Here is a 13,447-nt window from a genome sequence, read left to right on the forward strand (position 1 = left end):
TCAGGGCTTGCTCCCACGACCCTGGGATTATGACTTGAGCTCAAATCAAGAGTTGGACGCTCCACCAACTCAGTCACCCAGGCGCCCCTAGATATGTTTGCTTTTAAAAGCAATTGTGAAAAATCTCCAACTTCCTACATTTCTTTCTTTTAAGTTTCCCAATTTACAAAAAGAAATTACTGGCTTATTTCATCACTCAAATTTATATCACTGTAGATAGCATCAGAAATGCTTTGAATTTTCTGATGCTTTAGGGTAAAGGTCTACAGTATTAGGGAAAGTAAATGTTATCTTTGTTTTCTATCTTTATCAAAGGCTCTTATTTCTGGGAATAACTTGTAGTGCATAGAGTCTGAGGTTTGGAGATATTAAGCAAAATATCCGTGACAGATAAAGGTGGTAGGTAAGTCCCTGCCCGGTAGCCCCCCAGGGACAGTGTGCATCTAGTACAATTTCCTAATTTTACTTGTAAGGAAACAGGGGCCTAAGAGAGGTTAAGTCACTTGGCCAAAGGTGTGACACAAACCAGCTTGTGGAACCAAGACTGGAACCCAAGCCCATCTGCCCCCCACCCCCCACCCCTCATCCAATGTGCTTTTTCTCTATATCACACCAGCTCCAACATCAAGACACATTGAGGAGGCATCAGTACTTCTAATCACACATATACATTCTGGAAAATTCTTTTCAAGAGGAAAAAACGAAAAAGGCAAAGAATGCAATCGCAATTAGAGTGACGCTATCTGTCTTTAAACAAATACATTCCGAGGTGGAGGGGAGCAGGAACACGCTATAAAAACCACACGGTGTGTGGTAAGAAAGACTTCTTTGCTGGGAGCGAGGTACCCACAGTTCTGTTCCTTACAGGACTCAGGGTCACTCACTGTGGCCTGCAGGCCTGCATTTCTACCCTATCAACCGAGGAGACTGAACTGAAATTTCTTTTTAGCTCTCACACTCTATGCTGTGAGGAGACAAGATGTCTGAGCGTGCTTGGCGGCAGCGTGAGAGCAGCCTCTCAAATGTTTCGTTCAAATAAGAACTAAATGAATTTGCCGTTTTTCTCTCTCTCCTTTTAACCTCAGGGACAATCATCTAGTTTAGGGGAGATCGTTTCAATATTTCATTGTGAAAAATTAATTTGCGAAGTTCCGTGGCTGAATTTTTTGAAACAAAAAGGGCAATGGGGGTGGAACATTCTGAGGGCAGATGACAGCGTAAGGCAACACGGGAGGTTCTGTGTGAAGGAAGGTCTCCCGGGGTCGGAAGCGGGGGTGACTGTGAGCCAGGGGTGGTCTCTGAGGGGCCAAGGAAGGGCCTTGGAGGTCTTTTATTTGCAAAGGTAAAATGGCGTCTCTTCAGGAAAATTAATTCAAGCGTCATGACACGAGTGAGACGGAGCGAACGAGAACGGAACATGGCAGTACAGCAAGTGCGGCCATTTCTACCGAAATGGTTTCTCGGTACGTAAGAGAGAGAGGCCACAGGAGAAATGGTCACAGAGGCACCGACCCACGGGGATACCCAGGGTGCCGGGAAACCAAGCCTTCCCATGTGCTGAAGGAGACAGAGATACAGGGAGATCAGATTTCAAGAAGGAATCGCATCCCTGTCTCTGAAACTTGGCCTTACGGAAGAGGTGAGGTCTTTTCTGAGTGAGCCCGGGACAACATTCCTCAGGGCCACTCAGAGGAATGTGTCTACACGTTACTAAGGAACAGATAGGCGAGAGAGACAGCAGGCACCCCGGGAAGGGAGTCCTTTGTGCTAATGTGCACGGGGAACCTATGGGCAGGCCCCATCTCACAACTCTCTGCCAACTTAGGGTCCAGTGTGATGGGCTGGGCTGGCTGAAGTCACTCCCTTAATGACCATGAACTGGAACACAGAAGACAAAAATCCGAAGGGATGTGGTCGTCCCAGTTCTAGCCCAGGGTGGGTCCCCTCTGTAAGCACGGGACAAAGCTTCCCACCCTGGCCCGTGACTTTTCCTCCTTTAGGGTCAATAAGAGTCCTGCCAAGGGCAGCGGACTTCGCCATGATTTAGAGCTGCCTGTACTCTCGGGGACACGAAAGGAAACTCGTAAGCAGATAGAAAATTCCTGATTTTAAGAGAAACCTTTTTTCAATACCAACATGAAATATAATTTAGGAAGATTCACCGCGGCCAAACTTTTGGAATTAAAAGGAATGGGGGAGAAAGAGAAGGGAGATGTGGGTAAAACCAACTGAAGTTTACGTGCCACACAGATCCGTGTTCGTGGGTGGAAACAGCTGTCAACAGAAAAGAGGTCCCGGGGAAAGTCGGAAGACATGGGTGTCAGTTCTGCGGAGCCTGGATGGGAGTCGGGGTTGTATCTGCAGATAGTGAGGGACCACTGCTGCTCTCTATCACAAAAGAAATGTCTCAGAGAGAACACAAGGGTGTTAGGCAACACAAATTGGGAGCAGACAGAGAAGGGCATTAGTGAGAGATAATTACGGCACTTTCAACCGAACTTAGAAAGCAGAAGTCAATGGGAGGAATGATCTTGGACAGCAGAGGACAGAGGGGTCCTTGACACACTTCTAGGCAGTGGATATCATGGTGGTAAAGGGAACCCAGAGGCCTTAGAGGCAGAAACTGGCCCCAGTGTTCGGTGGGCACTGGGTATCAAAACCAGGATTTGCAGAGAAAGTACTGAGCCTCAGCACTTTCACTAGCTCTGTGGTCTTGGGCTCACCCTACATCCTCCCAGAATCCTGGAATCCCTATTCCTTCTTAAGAAAGGGAACTGACTGGGATGCCTGGGTGGCTTAGTCGGTTAAACGTCCGACGTTCGCTTAGGTCATGATCTCGCGGTTCGTGGGTTCGAGCCCCGCGTCGGGCTCTGTGCTGACTGCCAGCTCAGAGCCTGGAGACTATTTCAGAGTCTGTGTCTCCCTCTCTCTCTGACCCTCCCCTGCTCACGCTGTCTCTTTCTCTCCTAGAAATAAATAAAAATATTAAAAAAAAAAATAAAAAAGAAAGGGAACTGACTGCTGCCTCCTAGGTCTAGTGGGAAACTGATCATTATTGTCCTTGAAAAGGGAGAGGAAGAAAGGGACCAGTAGAATCACTTGAGCAATGTTCTAAGTTCGATTTTCTCCCTAAAAGAAACAGCGTGTTGCCTGGCTGCATGGGCAAGTCATTGAGAAGAGCAGTCATGGTCAGTAGCGAACGGTGGTGATGCTGGTGGGGTTTCTGCTGCCTTATCCCCTGCTTTTTGTCATCAGACCATCAAAGGCACTTGCAAGTTGAAAGCAGTGTCTCCTACTTCCTGCATTCAGAGGGCGTGTCTTTTATTAGATGGAATCGCTACACGGAGCCTGCTGTCTCTGCTGACTGCATTTCTGATGATCCTGACGCGAGTCCCCTCGTTTCCCCAGGGGGAAGGTGCTCCCACCACAGCACACACTCACATAGTTCTGCATCAGGTCCGGATGGGTCCTCTCAATGCCATCGTCCAGGATGGTCACCACAATGTTCTTTCCCGTGTAGCCTCTCTTCCAGGCTCCTTCGATATTCATGTCTGACTGGCAGGGATGTGTATTGTCACTGCAATGCTACGGAAGGAAGAGGGAGAAATCAGACGGTGCAGATTACCAATCATCGGAAGGTGGGAGAATTACCTACTTGTCGAGATCATGCACTGAGTTAACGGAAATCTGGCAATTCCCTGAGGAGCAGACGCACCGGTGTCTAGCATAATAACAGGGGAAAGTAGGAAGCATAGATGTGGGGAAGGCAAGTGTAATAAAAGTCTCTTCCGCCAGCTCGGCCCTGTCCAAATACCATAGATCCTTTGGGAAAAAGAGAATAAAAGAAAGTATCTCCCAACAGGAGAATAACGGATGTATCATTTGATTGTTAGCATGAATCGATGGCACATAAAAAAGCTTTGTGACATTTCATTTCTAAACTCAAACTCGGTCACTGAAGGACATATACTTGATAATTTCTTCCCCAGGCACCTGGAAGCCAAGCTAGCCAAGAACATGAGAACTCGGGCAGCTCGTGTACAGTGTCTGCCAGAGGTGTGCGTCCATGAGAAACTCACGAATGAGAAAAAAAGTCACAGTTCTGTCAAATGTCATTTGATGAATTTACCATGGCGGTCGTACCATAATAGGTAGGGTGCAAACACACTCAGTCAACGGTGCTTTGAGAAGAGAAAGAAGAAGAGCACCGGGTCCGGACAGGTGACATGCACAGGGAATGTGTGTGAGGGCTGGAGAAACACGGAATCTTAGCACATTATGTATGGTCAATTTCATTCCACAATGGCTGCGCCATAGAAACATAGCAAGAAATGCATTAACCCAGCCTCTCCTCCTGATATACCAGCATTTGCCCAACCCGCACAAATGACTCCTCCAAGTGTATCTCTTTCAAATGTCCCTTTAAGTGATGTGGTTTCCCAGGTTCTTAAGACTTCGGTAGACAAACAAAGGAACAAAGATGTGCTGTGACATCATGCTATCGTAACATGGGCCACCCCAGATCCTCCCACTCTCGATTTTCTTCCTGCTTTGTGACAGCTCGGCTCTTCAGGAGGGGAAGAGAACACAAGCTTTGTAGGTTCTGGGCATAATGGGGACCTGACTGCCATGGACTCATGTAGCATACATTTTTTTGAGCACCTACTATATGCTGGGGTATGGCGGCACACAAGGCAGATGAGGTCTCTGTCCTAATGACCCCTCTAAGGAGGAGAGACAGATAATAAAAAATAAGTAAGACCATTCAGAGCACTCCTTGGCTTTCAAAGGAATTCAAGTGGCTGATGATGGTGGACGCCGAGGGACCAGAACACGCTGCTCTAGGTGGGATGGGAGGTCTCAGGAAGTGAAATCAGACCTGATGCCTGATTGGTGAGAAAGATCTGCTTTGCCCAGAGCCTACAGCTAAGTGTTCTTGGTAGAGGACACAGTAGATATAAGGTAGGAAACAGCTTTAGCACATTGAAGAAGGAGCAAGATGGTGGCGTAAGGATGAAGCATAGGGAACAAGGGAAAGAATGGTTTGGAAGGCAGCCAATCGGAAGGGGGAACGAGGTCAGACCATCCATGACTGGGCCTTTATTCTAACTACAAGCTAAATAAATGGAAGCTCGTCTCTTTCCAAACTTCATCCATCAAAATCTGATGCTAAATGGAGACAGACACCTCTAACAGCCCCTGACATGAATCTGCAAACTTATTCTCCAAATGAGATTGCCTTTTGTTGAAAGTTAGAAACACACTTGAGTAGTTTTGAGAATTCGTCCTAGCAAAGGGTGCACCCATTGTTCACCACAGATAACATCAATTTCATGGCGAATGGGGGCTTATATATTTTATGAACATTTGTATCTTTTTCTCACCTTGACTTCTTTCTGACATTTGAGGCCCTGCGCATGCATGCACACAGACACATTCTCTGACACTGACCCAAATTCCATTCTCCCCACCTGTCCCCTGTTTTCCAGGCACACCTCAGCCCCTACCTCTTCCCACAGAGACTTCTCATGGCCTTCAGCCTGCTCGTCTGTCTCTTCTCCTTCCCTGAACTCAGGGTGGACACAGACAGACAGATCCACAAACACGTTCTGCCCTACACAACCCAACTCCTACTCACTAGATTCTGTTGAGCTGCTGTTGACTGTTGAATCTTGTGTGTGGATTTTGTCTTATTGATTGTGAGCTCCTACAAGACGATGCATTAAACGAAGTCTAACCTAGGATTTCAGTCAATAGTGGGCTGGTTACACGCCAGAAGTGAGGACATATTCCTCAACCTTATCTCCAAGTGCATAACTGCTATTACACTCCTCTCTCTGGCCTCGTCAGAGGCATCGAGCCAGCTAATGCTTGGTGAATGGAGATGATCGTGAAAGAAACCGTGTAGATTTCTGAAATGCTCACGTTGTCCAGAAGCCTCCTTCTGGCCAGGAGTGTGGGCCTCTCGTCACCAAACACGGTAATGGGAACACAAAGGAACCTTGACAGGTTTCCATTTCATTTTTCTCTTTCTCGAAACCTGTTCTGGCCACCTGTGGTATCGTCTGTGACATGAAGTAATGTTAATGTGGCCAAGAGGTGGGCTGGAGGAAGGAAAGGCACAGGAAATGGGTAGCCCACAAATGCGCTGGACTGGAGCGATGCCGCCTGAAATTGTAATTATGAAAATTGAAGAAAACCAGCCGTCAGTGGAAAACATGTGTGTTAAAAGTGAAGCAATTAGGTTTCTTTCTTCCACCTCTGCTTCTGTTGCTTCTGACTTTAACAGATTAAATATCTCTGTACCACCTTTTCTTCTTTTCATCTGCCAACAGGGAAGGAGAAGGAGAGGAAATATCCAATTGATACTTTTATTTGGATAATCTCATAGAGCAAGTAGCCAAAACGTCAAAGGAAAAAATAAATCAGTGCCTGGAGGGTTTCTTGCAATTGAGTAATTAGGTCAGAGGACCCTTAAGTCAGAACCTTAAATTCCAAATGGGATCCTTAGGTGTTTAACACATATTTTTAAATAATATATATATTTTTAACATTCATTCATTTTTGAGAGACAAGAGAGAGACAGAACATGAGCGGGGGAGGGGCAGAGAGAGAGAGAGAAGGAGACACAGAACCCGAAGCAGGCTCCAGCCTCTGAGCTGTCAGCACAGAGCCTGATGCGGGGCTTGAACTCACAGACCATGAGATCATGGCCCGCCTGAGCTGAAGTTGGACGCTTAACCAGCTGAGCCACCCAGGCGCCCCTTTAACACATATTTTAAGTGTTCCAGGCTGCCAAACAGGTTTCTGATATGGCTGCTTCATACATCCAAGGTATCCAAAGAGCAAAGACTGGAAAATATTGATGCCAGTCAACAATGCCCAAAGATGAGAATTAATCACTTCCTTAATGGCCTTGTTGAAATGGTCTTTAAATCGGTCTCTACTTGACGCACATCTGTGTTACAGCATCACCCAATGGCAAAAAGGACATAGGTTAGCCATGATCTCCTCAAACACAGTCAATCATGTTGAGATCCCTGCCAGAGCTGAAACTATCGACTACTTTTTCAAATTGTGTTACCACACACGTAAACCTGTATTCACAAAAGAGGCCAGTCAGACCCTTCTAGCTATCCGAAGCTGATGAAAACCACATTACGTGCACACTATACGCAACATAAATATTTACAGTAAATGTATGCACCTTCAGGTCTGAATAATCTGTCTTTCCATGACGCTCTAGGCACAGGTGACTCAATATTTAGAAACACCACAAAATGGAAACTATCTGCAGAAACAATGATTGCTACCTATGTCTCCCACTTCCTCATCCATAAAAGCTTTCATTCTTTTTAGGAATGAAATTTTAAAGAGTTTCCTCTGGGAGTTCTAGAAGTGGCCTTTTCCATGACCAGGGTTATGAGCCATTCTGCTTCTAAACCACCCTGGGTGTGTCTGCTTTTCTGGTGTCTTTATAAACACATCACAGCGTTTGCTCATTGAGTAAAGACTCTATCCTAAAAATAAACACCTTTGTTATTTTCTCACCATTGTTTGGGGGGGGGGGAGGAGGCAGAGGACGACTCTTGTGTCATTCTTTGTAAAGTTCTCTAAGTTCTGAGGGTCTTCACCAGCCTGCCGAATTATATGCTGCCAACAGCCGCTAACACTGAAAACATCTACGGTTCACTGTTACCAGCACAGTGGCTCCTAAGAGGGCATCTCTGACTATTTAGTGTTGATAAGAAACCAGAATTAAATACATAACAATTCTGCTTTATAGATGGATTCAGAAACCTATCTAGTCAACTCAGTAAAGTGTGTATATACTTGAAATTCGTTGTAGAATGTAGAGTCCAAAAGATGTAAGAAACCGAAACAAACACTAGAATCGATACTGCCTTAAGGGGAAATACAACTGATACCTACAAGATCCTTACCATGGCCAAGCATTGGACTAGCCACTTTATGTGGTCTAAGATCAGAACAACTGTTTGAAGGCAGTACTTTTATCATCTGCTTTTAGAAGATTGAGAAAAAAATGGGGGGGGGGGGGCGGTTAATCAGCCTAGGGAACCTTCCAGAGTTCACACAGCTGGTCAATACTAAAATTAGGTTTCAAAAGGAAGCAGTCTGACACCAGACCATAGGCTATGGAAACTCTTCTGTTAAAACAGAAGGGGCTTAGAGCAAGACACAACACACACAAATTCATGGGTAGATAAGGAGTAGATGTTGAACAATACAGCACCAGTAAAGAAATTCGAATCACAAAAAATCTCACTTGCCTTAGCACTGTGATCAGCGCATTCAAGTGATAAGGCAGAATACAGTTGAGTAAGACTTTAGGGACCTAAGTTTTCCCAATTTACTTATTCCAACACATTTTTTAGGAAATCACCTAATGACTTCATTTTATTAGTAGTAGTTTCAATGACGCAGAGCTCACTTCTTTACTAAGTAGCTAATGACTGCAGGTAAATCAGTTCTTTCAGAAAAAAGAAAAAAAAGCTTGGGGCACGTGGCTGGCTCAGTCGGAAGAGCCTATGACCTTGATCTTGGGCTGTGAGTTCAAGGCCCACATTGGGAGTAGAGATTGCAAAAACAAATTAACTTTAAAAAATCCCTTATTTGTAGTGTTTGCCAATTTCCATGGTGTAAATCCTCACATTGTGGCCAGTTTTAAACCATCACACAAGCGAAATTCCTGAATGTTTAACAATGAGCTCTCATGCGCTCTTAGAAGACAGATCCCACACTGCAGGGAATGGCTCACTCCACTGTTAGCCTTGCTCTGTTTAAGATGAAGTTGTCCCTTCCAATGGGCCTGACATCTACTCATCAGTACTTGGGAACTACTGGTAAGTACCCAGGCATAGCTTTCCCCTTCACAGTTGAAGAACAATTGTCAGACAATAGTTTTACTACTTCTTGCATTTATTTGGAGATCTTTCACCTTTCTTTCTCAAGGCTACCTGAAGAAGTTGGACTTTGGACTTTTGCAGGAAGTTGATGGGCTCTTCTTGGGATACATGAATTAGAGATTCTGTGACTCCAAAACCAAAGAGGACTTCACAGGCTCTTGAAAATCTCAATTAAGCCGGGGAAGCCCTAAGACAATTACTATTATGACTCAGTCTGATGGATTTTAAATCCTTTGCTATCAAACACATTTGGGGGAGGGGAGAAGGATGCTCCTGGCCCAATGTCGAATTATTCAAGGATGATTATTCAATTTGTGGATTTTCCAGCAATTCCAAGGAAGTCCACTATGTTTTATTAACACCAAACTTGGCATAGCAAATAACTACTACCGCTGGGGGAATCAGAAGAGGAAAAGTTAAATCCCACCTCTGCTACTTTCCAGCTACATGACTTTGTCAATTTCTCCTATATTCTTAAAACACGATCTATAGTTTGAGTGCAGAAAACTGCCATAAAGATGAAAGAAAATAAAGTACGTAACAAATGGTACTGTCATCACAAACATGTTGTTGCTGAGAGCACAGACATAGGAGACACCAGTGTTCCCAACAGTTTATAAAAGAACACTAGTTAGAGAAAGAGACAGACACAGAGATTACCATAAAATAGTAAGATAATGGTTTTCTTCATTGTCTGGAAACGTAGATCATACAAAGTTGAAAGGGCAACTGACTGTTTGTATGGGTAGCTAGGATGACCCGAATAGTCTACACTTGTGGCTGTGGGTCTAGAGACTAGGGATGAGGTGACGGAGTAGAGAACAGGGTCCAACTATTCTGTTACATTGGTCAGGTGGCCTCCTATGAATCATCACACCTTATTACTATTTTTTTTTTTTACTCCACACATTTATACCAGTATTCCAACCCTTCCAGAATCATGGTTCAAGTCTACCATAGTTTTGACAGAGGATCATTTCTCAGTTACAAAATCTCAGGGATGTCCCACATAATGCCAAAGAAACAGCAGACAGCAGCAGATGTTAGGAGAGGAAAGGCTGTAGGGTATAAAAATGTCTATATGGAGGAAAATGAGAAAAAAGCCAGCTCTGAGAATTCTACTCATAACTGAGGGTCAAGAAATTGAGTCAGTATAGTCAACTGCTCTTTGACAAAGGAGTAAGGCAATACAAGACACCAAAGACCGTCTTTTCAATAAACGGTACTGGAACAGCTGGACATCCACATGAAAAAAGGGCGTCTGGGTGGCTCAGTCAGTTAAGTGTACGACTTCGGCTCAGGTCGTGATCTCATGGTTCATGAGTTGGAGCCCCATGTCGGGCTCTGTGCTGACATCTCAGGGCCTGAAGCCTGCTTCAGATTCTGTGCCTCCCTCTCTCTCTGCCCCTCCCGTGCTTGCTCTCACTCTCTCAATAAATAAATAAGTAAATAAATAAACAAGCGTTAAAAAAAGATAAAAGAAAAAGTGCATCTAGACATAAACCTTACATATTTCACAAAAATTAACTCAAAACGGATCACAGGTCTAAGTGTAAAATGCAAAACTAAAATTCCTGGAAGATAACACAGAAGAAAAGCCAGATGACCTTGGGTACGATGATGCCGTTTTAGATACAACACTAAAGGCACGATCTGTGAGAGAAATAACTGAAAAGCTGAAGTTCATCAAAATTAAAAACGTCCACTCTGTGAAAGACAGTATCAAGACAATGAGCAGACAAACCACGGACTGAAAGAAACCATTTGCAAAAGACACATTTAATAAAGAACACATCCAAAATATACAAAGAACTCTTAAACTCAACAATTAAAAAAAATCTTGTTAAATCATGGCCAGAGACCTTAACAGACACCCCGCTAAACGAAAGATACAGAGGGCAAATAAGTATGTGAAAAAATGTGCCATGTCATTTGTCAGCAGAAGAATACAAATAAAAGTGAGATACATGTACACATCTATTAGGGTGGCCAAAATCCAGGACGCTAACACCACCAAATGCTGGTAAGGACATGGAGCAAAAGGAACTCTCAATCACCGTTGGTGGGAATGCAAAACACAGCCACTTTGGAAGATAGTTTGGCAGTATATTACACACTAAGCATCCTTTGTCCATACAATAGTTAACATTCCTTAGCATTTACCTAAGGAGTTGAAGACTTATGTCCACACACACACAACTGTACATGGATGCTTATTACAACAGCTTTATTCATAAATACCAAAACTTAGAAGCCACCACGATGGCTTTCAATAGTTTCTGGAATAGATAAACTGTGGTACATCCAGAAAATGGAACATTACTCAACACTAAAAAGAAATGAACTATCAAGCCATGAAAAGACATGTAGGAAACATTAATGCGCATCACTAAATGAAGGAAGCCAATCTGAAAAGGCTACATACTGGATGATTCCAGCTATAGGACACTGAGAAAAAGGCAAAGCTATGTAGGCAGTAGAAAGATCAGTGATCGCCAAGGATTGAGGATGGAAGTATGAACAGGTGGAACACAGAGAATTTTGGGAGCAATGAAAATACTCTGTGTGATACTCTAATGGTGGATACATGTCATTATACATCAGTCCAAAACCCCAGACTGTATAACGCCAAGGGAGAACCTAATGCAAACCACAGACTCAGGGTGATTATGCATCAATGTAAGTTCGTCATTTGTAGCACACGTACCACTCTGGGGGGAGATGGTGATGACATAGGCAGCTATGCATGCATTGGGGCAGGAGCTCTATGGGAATCTCTGCACCTTCCTCTCAAGTTTACTGTGAAGCTAAAACAACTCTAAAAAAATATATGGTCTTGAAAAAAAAAAAGAAGGATTGAGGCAGAACAGCCAAAGGTTAACTGGGCAGTCCATGCATGTAGTTCAACGGATAACCTTTCTCTCACTTGTTATCTACGTGATCATCTTTGGTTCTTTCCTAACCTGGCACAGCTTGAATTAAAACCTTTTAGGGGTGCCTGGGTGGCTCGGTCGGTTAAGTGTCCAACTTCAGCTCAGGTCATGATCTCGTGGTTCGGGAGTTCGAGCCCTGCTTTGCACTCTGTGGTGGCAGCTCAGAGCCTGGAGCCTGCTTCAAATTCTGTGTCTCCCTCTTTCTCTGGCCCTCCCCTGATCATGCTCTGTCTCGCTCTCTCCCAAAAATAAATAAACATTAAAAAAATTTTTTTTAAATAAAACTTTCAGTCCTGGGCACCTGGGTGACTCAGACGGTTAAGTGTCGGATTTCAGCTCAGGTCATGATCTCCTGGTTTGTGAGTTTGAGCCCCGCATAGGGCTCGCAGCTGTCAGTGTGGGGCCTGCTTCAGATCCTCTGCCTGCTGTCAAATGAATGATCATTAAAACAAAAAAAACCTTTCAATCCTAAAATATTTAACAAAGCAAAACCAATAAGCCAACAAAGCAACCTCTTCCCCTTTAATAGGACTTCTATGTGCCCTGTCTTCATGTTTAGAGAACTGATTTCAGCTGTATCACCTGGTGTTGTTGCTAAAGGGTAACCACAATCTCTCAAACTTACTGGGCAATTAATTCTGAGATGCTAAGACCAAGCTTCACTTTACATGTACAGCCCCTTGCAGTGCTAGGCTTCACACCATTCTCTAAGACATCACATCTAAAAACAGTCAGGTTTTGGACACCTGGGTCTGAAGCCTCTGCCGTCTCCTCTTCTGTTCCACGTTGCCTCCAATTTCCAGAAAGCCTTGATGTTCCGGCTGTTGGCTCTGCTGTGTTTTACCTTTCTAACCCATCTTATGCTTCCAATCTATCCCCCGGTCATTTAATAAGGCGACAGATTTATACGATATGAAGAGCTCCCCTGCCATCTAATCTAAAAAGTGTTCTGATCAAGCTCTTACTATATTCTGGTCACTCTACTAGCTTGGACACCGTCCCTGTGTTCAAGTCCTTCCAGCCTCGTCTGTATGAGAGACAAGAAATTTCATCAAAGCACCTGCTAAGCATTGTAACGGGGGTTGCCAGGGTAGAGCGGGAACATGGGATGCAGTCGGGGGAAGACAGGAAAGGCTGAGTGCACTTTCTAGAGAAAATGACATTTAATTTGAGCCCTCAATTGGAGCTGAGTAGTCAGAGGGCAGGCAAGGGATAGACAGACGTATTTATTTGGACTAAGGGTATAAATAATGAAAGAGACTGGGGTGGCAAAGGAACAGAAAGAAATTCAGAACCGCTGGAGGATACAGATATGAAGTGGTGGGTAAAGAACAAAAAATGGAAGAGACAAGACTGCAGAGGTTCAGTGGGGCCAGACTATGACTGTTCTTACAAGCCATGCTTGTTTGGGTTTTCTTATTTGAGTTTTATCATAATTCAATGTAAAATCATTGAAGGGTTTTAAGATAAGCATCAACATGGTTTGGAGGTCTAAAATGCATCTGAAACTTAATTCCAAAGAATTTCCTAAGAAAAATGTGACTTCTCCCTTCTGGCTTCTCTAGTAGATCCTTCAAAAGCGCTCTT

At 44.1% G+C, this 13,447-nt stretch overlaps 1 protein-coding gene across 4 annotated transcripts in view; it reads right to left on the reverse strand.

Moving 5' to 3' along the window:
- The window catches only part of PCSK5 (proprotein convertase subtilisin/kexin type 5), a 462,552-nt gene that overhangs the window by 329,071 nt on the left and 120,034 nt on the right, over window positions 1-13,447 (reverse strand). For all 4 annotated transcript variants that reach the window (XM_077759370.1, XM_077759369.1, XM_077759368.1 and 1 more), the window contains exon 4: window positions 3,442-3,585. In XM_077759370.1, the coding sequence (XP_077615496.1) occupies window positions 3,442-3,585 (144 nt within the window). The remainder of the gene's footprint in view (window positions 1-3,441; window positions 3,586-13,447) is intronic.

Source organism: Crocuta crocuta, unplaced genomic scaffold (genome assembly GCF_008692635.1).
Source record: "Crocuta crocuta isolate KB4526 unplaced genomic scaffold, BGI_CrCroc_1.0 scaffold41, whole genome shotgun sequence".
NCBI classification, from domain to species: domain Eukaryota; kingdom Metazoa; phylum Chordata; class Mammalia; order Carnivora; family Hyaenidae; genus Crocuta; species Crocuta crocuta.